This window comes from Cydia pomonella, chromosome 9 (genome assembly GCF_033807575.1).
Source record: "Cydia pomonella isolate Wapato2018A chromosome 9, ilCydPomo1, whole genome shotgun sequence".
Lineage (NCBI taxonomy): Eukaryota > Metazoa > Arthropoda > Insecta > Lepidoptera > Tortricidae > Cydia > Cydia pomonella.
In genome coordinates, this window is record NC_084711.1 from 2,675,049 (window position 1) to 2,691,057 (window position 16,009).

The following is a 16,009-nucleotide window of genomic DNA, read 5'->3' on the forward strand; positions in this document are numbered from 1 at the left end:
CAGACAGGGTGATCATAAATATCTGAACATTTAGGGAAAATATACCTTAAATCACTTAGCATACAGTTTAAATGTAATCGTACAGATGTAGTGAATATTCCTTTTACAAAATAAGTAGGTATACAAAATATAAATCTGCGAAAAGCAACTTCACGGTGTTGTTACAAGAGACACATTTGAATAAAATATTTTGGCAATTCACGAAAACGGTAACATACTGTCATTGCATATGTGTGTCTCACGTTTTGATCTGTCACTACGTCATTAATTCCGGGCAAGTATCAAATGTATATATATGTAATATTGAAGCTGCCAAATTAAAATAGGTACGAATGCTTTTCAATATTTCATCTACTATTGCGTCGGTCACCATGGCCTAGCGGTTTAGTTATAAGAAATCATAATTATATACCGTTGCGTCAGGGTTCAAATCCTCAATTGTGCTTATTTTTTGTATTTTGTTAAGAATTCATGTTCTTATTTTTATTTTAGTATTTTTATTTATTAAAAACTAAACAATCTTAACATCAAAATTAGTACAAGCATGGATTCATGAAAACAGAGATGTGTTGACTAGAATCAAAATGCCGGCTAAGAGCCCCGACCTCAATCCCATCGAGAACTTGTGGGGAAAAATGGTCCAAGAATGGGACGAAAGCCGCTGTCGCACAAAGGAAAACTTAAGACTTCATGCTTACAACGTGTGGGAGTCGTTTATAGGCCGCACTACCTGCGAGAATCTAGTCGATTCGATGAGAAGAAGGCTGCAAGCGGTACTTAATGCAGAAGGAGGTTACACCCAATACTAACTAGGGAATGCAAACCGGTTTTAACCGAAACCGAAAAAACCGGTTAAAACCGGTTTTTTGACAGAAACCCAAAACCGGGTTTTTAGAATTTGAAAAAACCGGTTTCGGTTTTATTCGGTTTTTTATTTATTTAACTAAGTTGCATGTTTTATTCATTATAAGGGTGTAAATCGGTCCTAAACCGGTTGAATCGACATCAAATCAAATAATGTGGCGTTGTGTTAGTTTGATCAACAAACCAAAAAAATAATTTAATATAATTGGTTTGTTCCTATTCCTAGTTACAAATAACATTAAGTCATTTGACAATTCCCATACAATACAATAAAATAGTCAGATATTCTGTCTTTAATTTCGTGATAAAATCGTGTATATACTCGTACTATACTAGCATTCGTTTTTACACGTGAAGCAATCTTTTCTTTATTCCATGGCGATGAATTTAAGAATTGTTGATTCTAAAAACCGAAACCGGTTTTAACCGGTTTCGGTTTTTTTTTGTGGTAAAACCGAAGAAAAAACCGGTTTTGAAAAACCTCTGGTTTTTGCATTCCCTAATACTAACTTTTGTTACCCATGTAGTAGTGTTTATGATTTTATTATTATATTTCAAACTAAGGTATATTTTCGTTTTATTAGGTACTCTCTTTTATTTTCACTACTCTTAATATTCCTAATGATATCATTCTATGAAAATAAATAGGATCATGGACTTATTTGCCGTACATTTAGCCCTTAACCATATTTTATTAGTTTACGAACTGAAAATGAGAAGGCACTTGTCCCACCGCACACGGTTAGCGAGAAGCGAGCAGCGAGCAGCGTAAACTGCGTAAAGCTAATGTGTTCTGATAGCATTTTCGATTTGCCTATAAGAGGGTGTTCGATTGCGGCGGGCGTACATTCGCTTCACGACCAAGGTTGCGGCCCTGCACAAATCCGCACGCAAGACGCATGTGTTCAGCGGTATTAAAAGGAATTAAAATTATCATTGTTACGTAAACTAGATCCCAACAAAAACATAAATGTGTACAAAAAGGCCATATCTGAAAGAGTCACTGAGTCCGGGCGACTCATGCATGCCGCACGTTTCGCACATTAAGAGTAAGATAAGGACGCCATTAGTATCACGATGACGTCACGCTCTACCTCAGGCAGTGTATGTATACACCCTACATCCAGCAATCTCTTTTTAGTTTTGACATTGACAAAACCGAATGGTGGTTGTGTTGAAAATGTATTCGAGCGTAGTAGTACCTACGTTAAAGAATTTTAAATCATATGCCAAGTGACTTAAGGTATATTTTCCCTAAATGTTCAGATATTTATGATCACCCTGTCTGTGCAGATAACTTTGACGAGTTGTGTGTTCAGATATTATTGTCTCGTTGTGTGGTCAGATTTAATTGAAAAACCACTGCTCATATATTTATGGCGAATTGGATGTTCAGATGTTATTGACCTCATTTACTGTAAAGAATTTATTGAAATTTATTGCTGCTCAGAAATATTTGAGTACCTCGGCCGCTCCGATATATCTGATGGCGACTGTACAACGACTGCCGGAGCTACTGACTTATGACATATTTATATTAAGTATTTATATTTCGCAGCCAGTAACAGTCGATGGTGTTTTGATAGGCATTTTTTACTAAATCGATGATATTTCAAACAATCTGGTAGTAATAAAATACGTTTTACAAAACATAGTGATTTATTTGTAGATTTACAAAATAATTATAAAATATTCAACACCATCACTCGCATAAATATGAGAGTTAATATATTAATACATATAGGTACCTATTAAATAATGTCATGCAAAAAATGCATCTCTCGTTATGGCCTCAATTTGTACGTTCTCGTACCTTGTCCTAGAATATCATAACGATTACAAAAAGTACGTATAATTGACAAAATATTTGTAAAAACTGCCCAGTACTTATACAACAAGCAAAAAACATTTCAAGCGAAAACAGACGTTATGTTGTAAGGATTAAGTTAATTGTTTAATGTTGGTTTTCCTATTCATAATTATTTCTGGCGGCATGATATGACTCAATGGACAATGGAAGCTGGGGGAAAATTCTCATGTCTTCAAACGAATCACCTCAAGACGTCCAGTATAACTATATTCTTCTACTTTATGTAATTGCCTCGTCTTTCAAGGTCGCCCTTATTGTGGCGCGTTCGGCGATCGGTGAGGTAAGTCATGGGAAACGCTGCGCTGCCCACGGTTCTCGGACAGAGCTCTGAAGGTCGCTCGACGGTTATAGAGCTATTACAATAATGGTTTGTGATAATTACGAAGTTTGCTAGCATTCATCAAATCTGTTCCTTGCTCTAGCTCTTGTGAACAAAATATTCCAATTGAATTTTGACCTTATTATAAGTGAACAAGGCTCAATATCGTCAATTTAGTAACAAAATACGCACGATGCTAAACGGAATACATTTGTTAGTGTTAAAATATCGAGTATCTTATTAATATGGCATTTCCTAAATTTGGATGATCTCATAATGGTGAGCACGTATAATTTATTTACCGCCTACATCATTGCGGACCATACCTGGGTAATGCAATATAATAATTGTAGAATTTAATTAAGTATTAATTCAGTTTATGCAAATGAACATTTGCTTAAGCACAGTAATTTGCAATAATACCTTGCACAACCAAGCGCGCAAATATGAGAATATGACCCATGACACGCTCTTATGGCTCTAAAAATAAGATTGATTCTGCTATTTTTATTCCGTTAATTTGTGCCTACTTACAGGTACACCAAGTTGAAAGCAATAAAGTTCTGGTTACCTACATGTTCTACCTACAGGGTACGGCAAGCAAATTGCATACCGTATCATTCGTAACGACTCGTAAGGTTGGCTCAAATAAATGGGTTTTAGAGATAGAGCAAGGGCGCAAGGGAAAATATCAAAGTAAGTAATCAGATTATTAGCATATCCAGTGCTTTCGGCGCAGAACTATCATTTAGCTTTACGAAAGTAGTTATTTGTACCTGTCTACATTATTGATTTCTTTAAATGTACGGCCAAGGAGTTTACGTACTGTGTCACAGTGACAATAATACGAGATCCCTAGCGAATTTCACATTGCGAGTCACTGCGACAAAGGTATAAGAGAAGAGGAATGACTAAGTATGTAGGGTAAACTAACGATATAATTGGTTCTGAGAAGTACCAGTCATTGGCTTATTTTGTATGAAAGCACATTTGTTCCAATCGTTGGTTGGGCTCCGATAATGTAGATTCGTATCACTATCAGTTATAGAAGTAACATAGACTAAAATTTGGACTACTAAATAGGTACCAATTTGTGTGATCGGTTGAGATCATGTCTTTAAGCTTGTTGAAAAATATATTTAACCTGTTCTTTCCAGAACAAATTTCTTTGCAGTATTCAGAGCGTGTCCCACAGAAATAACCAAAAGAAAACAATGTTACCGCAGTCATTTGCCCAGACTTATGCTAATACAATACAGGCTATAAGTACTCGTGTTTGAGGCGGCTCGGATTTACATACGAATGCACCGACGTTCCAGACATTTCGTCTCGAGATATTACTTGTATAATAGCCTTAACCTTTTAACCGCTTAGAATTTTTCGTGCTCGTGTTGCCGCCGGTGCGAATTAACACGAATTTTTGTCTTATTAGTCTGCGGCGAAATGAGCTGGATATTGTGTCTTACATATCAGACTACGGCGGTTAACGGCGCTACTTCGAGGTAATCAAAGGTACAACTAAAAATAAGTATACATTGTTACAGAAAATATATTATTCTGTTCTCCGCCCGGAAAGTGTCAAAATTCAGCCCGCTGCAAACGAACTTGCCGCTTTCAGCTCCATCGGACAGAAAAATAGTATACACATACACACCTCGTCCAGTAGATGAGATAGCCTCAGATCACATGTAATCGTCAGTCGAGGCAAAGATACAAATCTTACTATACTACCTAATCCTATTTTACCTACCATTGTTAGTTTTAGGTATCTTTACAGCTAAACATCTTAACGATTGTTTGCTGGCTAATATTAACACCGATGTGGTGCCATTATTTTTACTCTATGTTAAACACAAAAGAAGTAATATGTGTTTATGTCGGTGCTTAAACGTCAGTGCGTCAGCGTCTGCCGCAAAAAACTGGCCTCAAAAGTTCTACCCTTTTGACTACCCAACTTAAAATTAGAATTAAGAAAAAATACCGACTGACGCACCGTTACATGGACCCATAAGTAGAATTCAGTCGGACTAAAGCTAACTCCGCATGTTATTTGCAATGACAAAGTGAGGGGATGTCATAATTAATGTCAAAATTCTATGAAAATATGACTTTTATGACACTCCCACATTTAGCTTAGACTGACTCTAAATCCACACTTAAATAGACGACAGTCCAGGGTTACTTTAGGGTTTGTTGTCTGGTTTAAATTGTACAAAAAATTCATACTAGGCAGTTGTATCAGGATTGCAAACCGCACCTTCGGCAGCTTACGTGTTCGTTTTAGGATTGGTTTAACTCTACCTTTATTATACGTGTGTCGCAGACAACAGTCCTAAGAGCACTTCCACATCATAACCGCCTGGTTCCCCCCAAAGTATATATAACAGATGGTGGTACACTCGTACGTGATCTCGAAGCCGTAGCTCTCGCCCACCACCACATGGAAGGCGGGGCCGAACTTCTTGTCCATCGTCTCCTTGACCATGCGCGCCGCCAGCTCGTTGTTGTTGGCGAACTTCTCGCACGCCGTCACGGACAGCTCGAGGGCCTCTATTCGCATCTCTTCGTTCATGTCCGTGTGCTGTAAAAATGGAAAATGATTAGGATAATTATTTTTCATATATTTTAATGTAAATTAAATCATAGAAAAGTATACCTACTATCTCCACCCCGAGCAAAAATGGCAAAACACTCGTTATTAGATTAGGTATGAAAGGTCAATTATTTAAAAATGAATGATAGCTCATTATACAGTCCGAATTGAAAAGAACTTACATAATGTGCAAAAACTAATATAAATCAGGTTAATAGTTGCTGCAAAATAGAGTATTACCTACCTACAAAAGAAATAAGCGGTGTTGACTTATAATATTAGTGGCGGCAATTGCTATAACTGTTCCAAATTTTAGCTACCTACGTCAAACGGCCGCATTTAATCGATTTGCAAGACCAAAGTGTTCCCATAACTGAACAATGTTTTTGAATCGAAAAATTTCGTCACTGACCTATAATATAACTATTTCTATTAGGTACTTGCTTCCTGGCACTGTGCGATGACGATTCCTCTTATTCATAAAATTTACATGCCTCAATTACTTAATTGATGTTTAATCCTTTTTTACAAATACATACGTAGGTATACTTAAGTCAAAATAACAGATTAAGACAAACTATTCATAACTAAGTTGAAGCCTGTAGCGCGTTTTGTCTGTACAACACAGCAAACACTTTAATTAGGGCATTAGGTTTGCTAAATGGAAGAAGATTATGAAATTAACTCATAGCACGCCTGGTGAGTCTTTTGGGATCTTTTCAATAAACCCCAAATACTCTGGCTCAATAGCTTTGTCAGAAGTACTCTAAAAATAGCGTCACGTAACGGACCACCTAACCGAAATCGTCATTCAAAACTCTGAAAAAAGCAAAAAGAGTTGACTTTGCGGTAAGTCGTTTTCTAAGAATTTCGTAATGAATCACTGGTGAGTTTAAAATTAATAGTGTGCCTTCGTAGTGAACTGATTCGTGATTCAATATATTTTTTGTCAAATTAATATTGAAAGTTATTGATTTTTTGTGAGAGGCACACGATATGATGGATATTGAATTTCGAACAAATGTGATGTCTAGTTGATGAGATTTGAGAGGCCTCTATACTTACAAGATATAGTTGATTAAATAGATAGATTAATCAAGTAGAGGCGGACAGCTAGGTCTATCTGTATACCTCTTTATTAATTTTATTATAAATAAATACCTACGCATTGCCTTTCGCAGTGCCTTTTCTTATCGGTTTAATATCATTTATTACGTATTGGTCCTAAATGTTTAGGACTACGTTATCTATTGGCAGAGTTTTTTTAATTCTGTCATTAGGTTAATGATTTGGGACGCTTTTTTAAACATGTAGGAGGGTAACAAGGGGATAAATGGAGACACACAGTGCAGACCTGACAACAATTAGGTATATTTATTTCTGCAGTGAGTACGCCCTGCAAATGCACACGAGCTATGGAAGCGCGGTGGGATCTTAACCGCTACACCGAACACCGAACACTGAGGTATGGGATGGGGCCATGGGGCATTGAGCTAGGTTTCACTATAATTCCTTAAATCTGAGCTATAGATAATAGCTAACGAAGAAAAATAAAAAACACGGACAAGTGCGAGTCGGACTCGCCCACCGAGGGTTTTATAGCGGCAACAGAAATACAACATCTGTGAAAATTTCAACTGTAGCTATGCAACTGTATAGCACGGTTCATGAGATACAGCCTGGTGACAGACGGACGGACGAACGGACGGACGGACATAATAGGGTCCCGTTTTACCCTTTGGGTACGGAACCCTAAAAACATATACTTAATGGCATCTCTATCGGTTTTAGCTTTAGCTACCCAGCCTACCATCTGCATAGATCTACGAGCGAAAACAAACCCGGCGCGGAACCGTGACGTATCGCGTTACGCCGTTCCGCCGTCAATCATTCACTGCTAAATCGCCGTTTCGTTTCTTTTTATGCTATTGAGAAAAACGTAGGGACTATAGATGTGAGTTGACAATGTTGTTTCAGTTGTTACTCCGATGTTAGAGGCAGCAATAAGAGAATGCAGCACGATTTTGATTTAGGATTGAAGTGATAATAATTATCCTCAGACCAGTCTAAATATGTACCTATGAGTCCCATTGCCAGGCATAAAGTTTTCAAGGGTTGAGCCCAATGTGGAATGGGGATTTTCTTATTGAGTTTCCTCGTGGCATTTTTTGATCCATACTTACCTAAGTCCCGAGCGACTCAAATAATTGTGCGAGCCGCAGGGGTTTGAAACCACAAGCTCTAGTTTTAGGCCATAGTTACATATCTGGTGGCACATTACCGAATTATGGACAATGAGAACATATGGCGTAGATAAGCATATCTACCTAACCAAACATGGTTTATGCTCAACACGCATCAGTCAAAATAAACAAACGATCAAGTTAGAAAAGCGGAAATCGCGTTATTATCGATGCCACACACATCCAAATATTTGGACTGACACGCATATTTTCCAACAAATCTTGGGCAATGATTAAACAATTACGCTCCGCTTTACAAACTTAATTTTTCCGTCGTTATCGTCTCAAAGATGAATGAAACTCGTATTAAATGTTCAAAGATTGTTTGATTATTTAATTTGTTCCAACGGTAAAGTAAAGTTTGTTTAAAATTGTTTGTTTTGGCGGCCGTAAGAAACCGCTGAGTGTTTTCGATAAATGTCGGACGCCGTCCATTGAAGCGTTCTATAAATGTCTAGATGAATGGATTGCTTTGCGTACGTGTCTTTGTAGAGTTTAGATTTAGACTGGATTTAGATGAAGCTATACATCATGGACTTTAAGTTAAATGGTTTCGGAGCGTGTTAATGGTGAAATATCGTTGGTATTTTATTTTGTTGACGGTAGAAGTGGCACGCACATAATGTTAGTGGCAGCTAGGCTAGTGCGATTGAATGAATAAAGTATCCCTCTCTTCAAAATAAATGGATGTGGGTATCATATTCGGACGAGCTTAACACATTTCGTCCACATACGAGGGTTGCTACGAAAGTAGTTAACTGCTCCGGCTCTACTCATGCGATTACAATATTATTTATATCATTGTAAGGGATATTTTAATGCTAATTATGACCATGATTTTTTTTACTGAACTCTTTTGTATGGACTTAGAAATTACTAAGAAAAAAACGGCAATTTTTCCACTATTAAATAAATTTCGTATTTAAATATTTGAAAATCGAACTTAAATTTTCCCGGGACTAATTATTTGGGTTTTTCCAATCGTCGTTCGGTCGTTCTGCTATTTCCAATGTATAATTGATAAATAATTTTATATGTTAACGCACATTTTTTTTGAATATCTGAAATGACTACTTTTGATGAAATGAATTTCATTATTGAGACCTATAAGTCACAATTATATGTTTACTCCATCAAAATGTTTCTACGTAATTAGAAGCACCTAAAAAATCTATTATGTTTTTAAATTATTTAATAATGTTTATAAAATGATACCACATAATGGAGTCTCAATTAGCACGTAGAAGACGTCACCTCTATAAGTACTGAAATATCCCTCACAATGGTATAATAGATATACATACTTACAACTTTTCACCTCAGTAGTAAGAACATATTAAAGGTTAAAAAAAATCAACATCAAGTAAAGTTAACCACATTTATTTACATTCATGAATGAAAGGCATCATCATTATGACGAAAGCTTTGTCTCCCTGGAGTGACGAAAGTATGCTTGTTCGAGCTGCTGAGGTGAAAATAATATTATAATCGCATGAGAAGAGTCGGAGCAGCTACCAACTTTCGTAGCAGCCCTCGTTTAAAGTCCGGCCTATGAATGTTTTTTCAATATGTCCTCTTGGTGACCTTACACGTTTGATCAATATAGTTCAATAGTGATCTGGAAAATCAATATCTTAGACTTAAGTTTCTATACAAAACTCTACGCTGGAAATCCAGTCCTATGTAACAATAAGATCCCACCATATAGACCAGCGGTTGAACAAAAATGGGTTTCGATAATATTAAAGTTTTTTCTTTTTTGATATGTCATTGGGAGTATGTTAAATAATACTTTGGTAAAAAGTTAGAAATTTTAAGGTTGAGCTTTCGGTTATATTTAAATATTTTAATTTTTGCTAATAACTAAGTAAATATAGAATTAAAGTTACAGAAAACTTTAGCATATCGAATAACACTTCAATTTATGTACAATTTTCAGTTTTTAGAAATCTGGAACAGCTGCTTTCTGGTAAACGTAAAAACACGAGTTATTTTGTAAATATAGAATTAGAGTTGCTGATATTGCAAAATTACGATATTATCGATCAACTTAGTATTCTAGTAAAAAGTTAGACATGTAGACAATGTGCTTGTCTAGATATTGATTTCAGGTTAAGCAGTATAGCTAATATTGAATTAAAGTTTGTAGAGTTAATAATAATCGATCATCAACAATGATCTCAGTTACTAAACAAAAATTTAGAAATATAAAATCACGGCGACACTCATTACTGATATGTATGCATTCCTTGCTTATATAAATACGTTACGTTTCAAACGCGCGGCAAGTTTGCGCGCGCCGCGCGCTGTGGCAGGAGGCAGCGAACAACGGTAGTGGGGAGCGGGGTGCCCTTGACTGCGTCTACGGTCCATCAAAAAAATTCCTAAATCGTGTTTTAAATTGATAGCAATAGAAAATTGTTATTTTGTTGGTATTGCCCGCGGTTTCGTTCACGTAGAATTCGTTATCGCGTTACATGAATATTATTTATTTATTTAAACTTTATTGCACAAACAAAAAAAAACACAAATGGCGGACTTGATGCCAAAAGGCATTCTCTACCAGTCAACCATTGGGTCAAATAGAGACAAAAAAAAAACACATTCCCATACAGATGACCACCCTTCCTTGTACCATTTTAAAAGCCAGTTGCAGCTTTTCTTTCCCGATTTTTTTCAGATGTTTGGACTTGGTATTTTCCTCGCGATAGTTATTTGTTTTAAGGGGAATTGTTTTTAACCGCTAATGCTAATATTGATAACCGATAGTTATATAGAGATACGTTATAAGGTATGTGCACCCTCATGTTATTTATTTCTGATAAGAAATAAATGTAAGACAAAATTCACAGTGATACATTTCAAGTAGGTTGCCTTGTAAGATTGCGTACGGATAGTTTTTTTGTTTGTTATTTCATCGTATGATATATCAAATGAAAGCTTATTTGAAAGTTGCCGTATTTAAAAAGTTGGTCCAGTTAATGGTCGCCTAGATTAACCGATTTTTATATAAAATGTAGGCAACCATGGACTGGACCAACTTGTTAAAAAGGCAACTTAGTACAGTTAGTAATATAGTACCTGGGCGACCGAGCTTTGCTCGGTTATAACTATTTATTGTAATATGGTGGTGATAATGTACATAAACTTAAAAAGTAAAATGTCAACTGACAATTATTATTATTTACAATCGATTTTAACCTTACAGCACTTGTCACAGAGTAACGCCATCTATTGTCGATTTCTCTTATTACATAGGTCATTTTTTTTTACTAAATTAAACTTGTGTAAAACAATAAAAATTAAAAAATTATATATAAACTTGAACATATAAAAAAAAACAAAAGTTAGTCACCGGGCGAGATTCGAACCCGTAACACTCGTTTAGCAGTCCGCGTCTTAACCCGCTGGACCAGACGGACAGTGGCCGGCAACACGAAATTAGTGACCATATTCTGCGTCGAAAGAAAAACGCATGAAAACTCGAAAACACGCGTTTTCCCAAACATAAGACTAATCTAGATAGATTGTATACCCCCAAAAACCCCTATATACCAAATTTCAGCGAAATCGTTAGAACCGTTTCCGAGATCACAGAAATATAATTATATATATATACAAGAATTGCTCGTTTAAAGGTATAAGATAAAATAACTTTTCTTTTGATATATCATGTGACGTTTTCGTTTACACACTAAAATCACAGTGTAAAAAGTAACAGTGGGCCGACGCCTTTGATGTTTGCGTAAATGCCGACACCGCTCAAGGTCTCCGTACCTACCTAGGGTTATCACAGACTTACACAACTGCCCAAAAGAGGATGGAAATGTTTTTAATTTTCATGTTGTATGATGTATGTGTACTAATTTTACAAATGACGTCCATTTTGGAAATAAAGATGGCGGACGTCACTTTTTTGAAAAAGTCGTCATGGGTGTTGTTTTCTGGGTTTTTAGGGGTGTGGATTTCAAAAATGGCATCTATTTTGAAAATAAATATGGCGGACGCTACTTTTTGAAATGGGTGTCGATGTGTGTAGCCGTGATATCAACCACCTTTAATTCTAAAATGGTCTCTATTTTTGAAATCTGCACCAACAAGAAGCGCCAAAATTGACGTCATTTTTGTAATTGGAACCCCGAGGAACCTCGGAGATGACACCCATATCGACTTTTAAGAAAAATTAATGTCCGCCATCTTGGATTTCAAAATGAACGTCATTTTCGTAATCGGAATCCCGAGGAACCTCGGAGATGACACCCATATCGACTTTTAAGAAAAAATAATTTCCGCCATCTTGGATTTCAAAATAGAACGTCATTTTCGTAATCGGAATCCCCGAGGAACCTCGGATATGACACCCATATCTATTTTTAAGAAAAAATAATTTCCGCCATCTTGGATTTCAAAATGAACGTCATTTTCGTAATCGGATCCCCGAGGAACCTCGGAGATGACACCCATATCGATTTTTAAGAAAAATTAATGTCCGCCATCTTGGATTTCAAAATAGACGTCATTTTCGTAATCGGAATCCCGAGGAACCTCGGATATGACACCCATATCGACTTAAGAAAAAATAATTTCCGCCATCTTGGATTTCAAAATGAACGTCATTTTCGTAATCGGATCCCCGAGGAACCTCGGAGATGACACCCATATCGATTTTTAAGAAAAAATAATGTTCGCCATCTTGGATTGCAAAATGGACGTCATTTTCGTAATCGGAACCTCGAAGAACCTCGGAGATGATACCCATACCGATTTTTAAGAAAAATGAATGTCCGCCATCTTGGGTTCCATAATGGATGTCATTTTCGTAATCGGCACCCTGAGGACTTTCAAAAATAATGAAAACATCAAATACTACATGATACATATACAAACAGAAGCAAGAAACAATTTCTTGCTTTTTAAAGTCTTAAACTACTCATAATTTCTTAAAATAAGTTATAAAACATGTCCGCCATTTTGAATTTGAAAATTGATATCATAATTATGATATATTTTTGTTTACACTGAGACAAATAATTAGCACATGTCGTATGAAATATTTTAATTGTGTGTTTTTTTTTATTTATTTTTATACTACGTCGGTGGCAAACAAGCATACGGCCTGCCTGATGGTAAGCAGTATCCGTAACCTATGTACGCCTGCAACTCCAGAGGATTTACATGCGCGTTGCCGACCCTAACACCCTCCCACCCCTCGTTGAGCTCTGGCAACCTTACTCACCGGCAGGAACACAACACTATGAGTAGGGTCTAGTGTTATTTGGCTGCGATTTTCTGTAAGGTGGAGGTACTTCCCCAGTTGGGTTCTGCTCTAGATCTGGAATGACATCCGCTGTGCTGTGCCCTACCACACAGAGCCAGATGACATTTACAATGCCCATACCTCTCTTATAATGCCTGTGCTAAAAATGTGATTGCGAACTACCTGCAATAACTATACAGTACCTGGGCGACCGAGCTTTGCTCGGTTATAACTAACTATTTATTGTAATATGGTGGTGTATAGGTGATAATCTTAACTACATTCTTTTACTAAATTAAACTTGTCTAAAACAATAAAAATTAAAAAATTATATATAAAATTGAACATATAAAAAAAAAACAAAAGTTAGTCACCAGGCGAGATTCGAACCCGTAACACTCGTTTAGCAGTCCGCGTCTTAACCCGCTGGACCAGACGGACAGTGGCCGGCAACACGAAATTAGCGACCATATTCTGCGTCGAAAGAAAAACGCATGAAAACTCGAAAACACGCGTTTTCCCAAACATAAGACTAATCTAGATCGATTGTTTACCCCCAAAAACCCCCATATACCAAATTTCAGCAAAATCGTTAGAGCCGTTTCCGAGATCCCGGAAATATATATATACAAGAATTGCTCGTTTAAAGGTATAAGATAATTAGGCATTAAAACACTCGTGTGATCTTTTTAAGAAACTCACTTCGTTCGTTTCCTAAGCCCACACTCGTGTATTTTAATGCCTTTTATTATGTAGCAGTAACATAAACTACTAATATATGTTGAAAGTAAGTACAGGCGGCTAACACAATGGTAACAAAAGACAAAAGTTTTGAAAATGTAATTTTCATCATCGTCACTTGGCTGTACATTTGAGGGCCTATCGCGAACCACGTTCGACGTGTTACCTCTCTGTCGCACTTGTAAATTCGTACGTAAGTATGACAGGGAGACAACACGTCGAACGTGGTTCGCGGTAAGCCCTCTGATGCCACCTCCATTAGTCTTTTGTACGCCGGTATAGCCTTCGACTCAATGTATAATCTACACTTTTTATGGAAACGTAGTTCCTCCTTCCCGTAGAAATATTTAACTTTCCCATCACCAAGAAAGATTATTTGCTCGCATTAACTGCTCAATTCCTCGTTTTTTCTCTGTTACTAAGTCAGTACAGTACAGTACACATATCAAACATTTTTCACTCATTTTGAAGTCATAATAACTTTTATTCTATAATTAAATTCATGTAATGTCCGCATCTAATTTATGTGCACGATAAACAAACAAATGAATGATTTGAAAGAAAAGACAAACAGCGCTTGCGAAGCTGAGCGGGGGGCGCGGGCGGGGCGAGGTGTCTATCGCTCACTAGGTCGGCTACGATAGGCTCCCGCGCGCCGAGCCGACATGTTGACGGACCAGCGCGGCGTGGTTATGAATTTCGCGCCTTTTTAAGTTGATTTTACTATTACAATGCAAGCTACACACAGATATTTCTACCTTTCCATAAAATGGCTGCATATATTATTTTATAGTAATAGACTTATCTCTACGGACTTTAATTCAATATTAGATCTTACAGGACAAAAAACGCATATTAATTGTAAAGCACATATCCTATTCTTCTAATTTTTTGCCTTGCCTATTAACTTAAGAATTTAGATATGATATTGTGGATTTTTCAAACTTTAATTCAATATTGACAAAATAATAAGCTAATTTGAGTTTGACAAAGTAGCACGTTGATTTTTTTTCTAAAAATTTGATAGCATAAAGCCTCATACATATTATAAAAGACGATGCTTAAATTTTGTACTTTAATTCAATATTCAAAATTCATCAATAAAAATACATAAATACCTTATTTATATCTAACGCTCGTTCTAAATTTTCTTCATATATTACAAATATGCTTAAAAATATGTCCCATACCAGATAAACATCACTTTTCACTCTTTAGAATTATCGAAACTTATAGGGCAAAAATCCGGTCCCACTATTGGTCTAATATTCCACAGTTGACCGAGGTAAAGTTCACGTCACGTGAACAACAACTCTCAACTATTTAACCCTTTATAGACACTTAGATAAAGCAAAAATGACCACCTGTAACGAGTAACAACATTTTTTGTATTTTTTTCTTATGCAAAATTTTTAGGACAACAGGAAAGGGTTAAATCCTTACTTTACTTTTAGACATAAAGGAAATCGGGACAGATCGGAATTGACAATTATTTTCCCTTCTTTATGAATTTAAAAATATATCAAGATTTACGCTGATTAAGACAACGCGCCTGCACTTTATTTACGTAAAGAATACTCGGCTTTCAAAAACCATTCTTGACTCTTTGCAATAAAGCCTCAATTACCTTATATCACCATGCAGATCCTGAATGACAACGTAAACAACAACAATGGATAACACTTACTCGAATCAGCGGGTACGTGTGCACAATCTTCTCCACTGGCGCCCCGGGGGCTGCTTCATCCGCCATCTCCAAGAACCAGAAAAATCACAACACAACGAACGAAATGCACAGACGAGTGAATCGGCTCGAGTCTCCCCACTGTTTACGTGTTGCCTTGACGACCGACGGAGGCGGGAATCGCGCGATTGATTTTTCTCACCGACGCGGATGCGGCCAGCCTTGCTCTGTCATAGACCAAGTTCATTCGTAATTCAGTTGGGCTCTTTATAAATCGTGTAATTTAAGTTTTTTGTTTACTCGATTTCATTGAAATGAGTAAAGATAGAGAAATATTAATAAATTTAACTTTTTATCTGCAGCAAGAGCTTGTTATGGACGTTAGGTTCATTGATAATTTAAATTCGCACTCTTTTAATCATTTTAAATTCCTATTTC

General features: G+C 36.5%; 1 protein-coding gene across 1 annotated transcript; it reads right to left on the reverse strand.

The window, feature by feature from the left end:
- Positions 1-2,504: 2,504 nt before the first annotated feature.
- Positions 2,505-15,778, reverse strand: LOC133521095 (dynein axonemal light chain 4). The gene is made up of 2 exons (XM_061855859.1): positions 15,575-15,778; positions 2,505-5,634 (listed from the first exon to the last, which is right to left on the reverse strand). Exons 1-2 carry the CDS (start codon positions 15,638-15,640, stop codon positions 5,386-5,388), a joined length of 315 nt encoding a protein of 104 aa, XP_061711843.1. The 5' UTR covers positions 15,641-15,778; the 3' UTR covers positions 2,505-5,385.
- Positions 15,779-16,009: the final 231 nt, after the last annotated feature.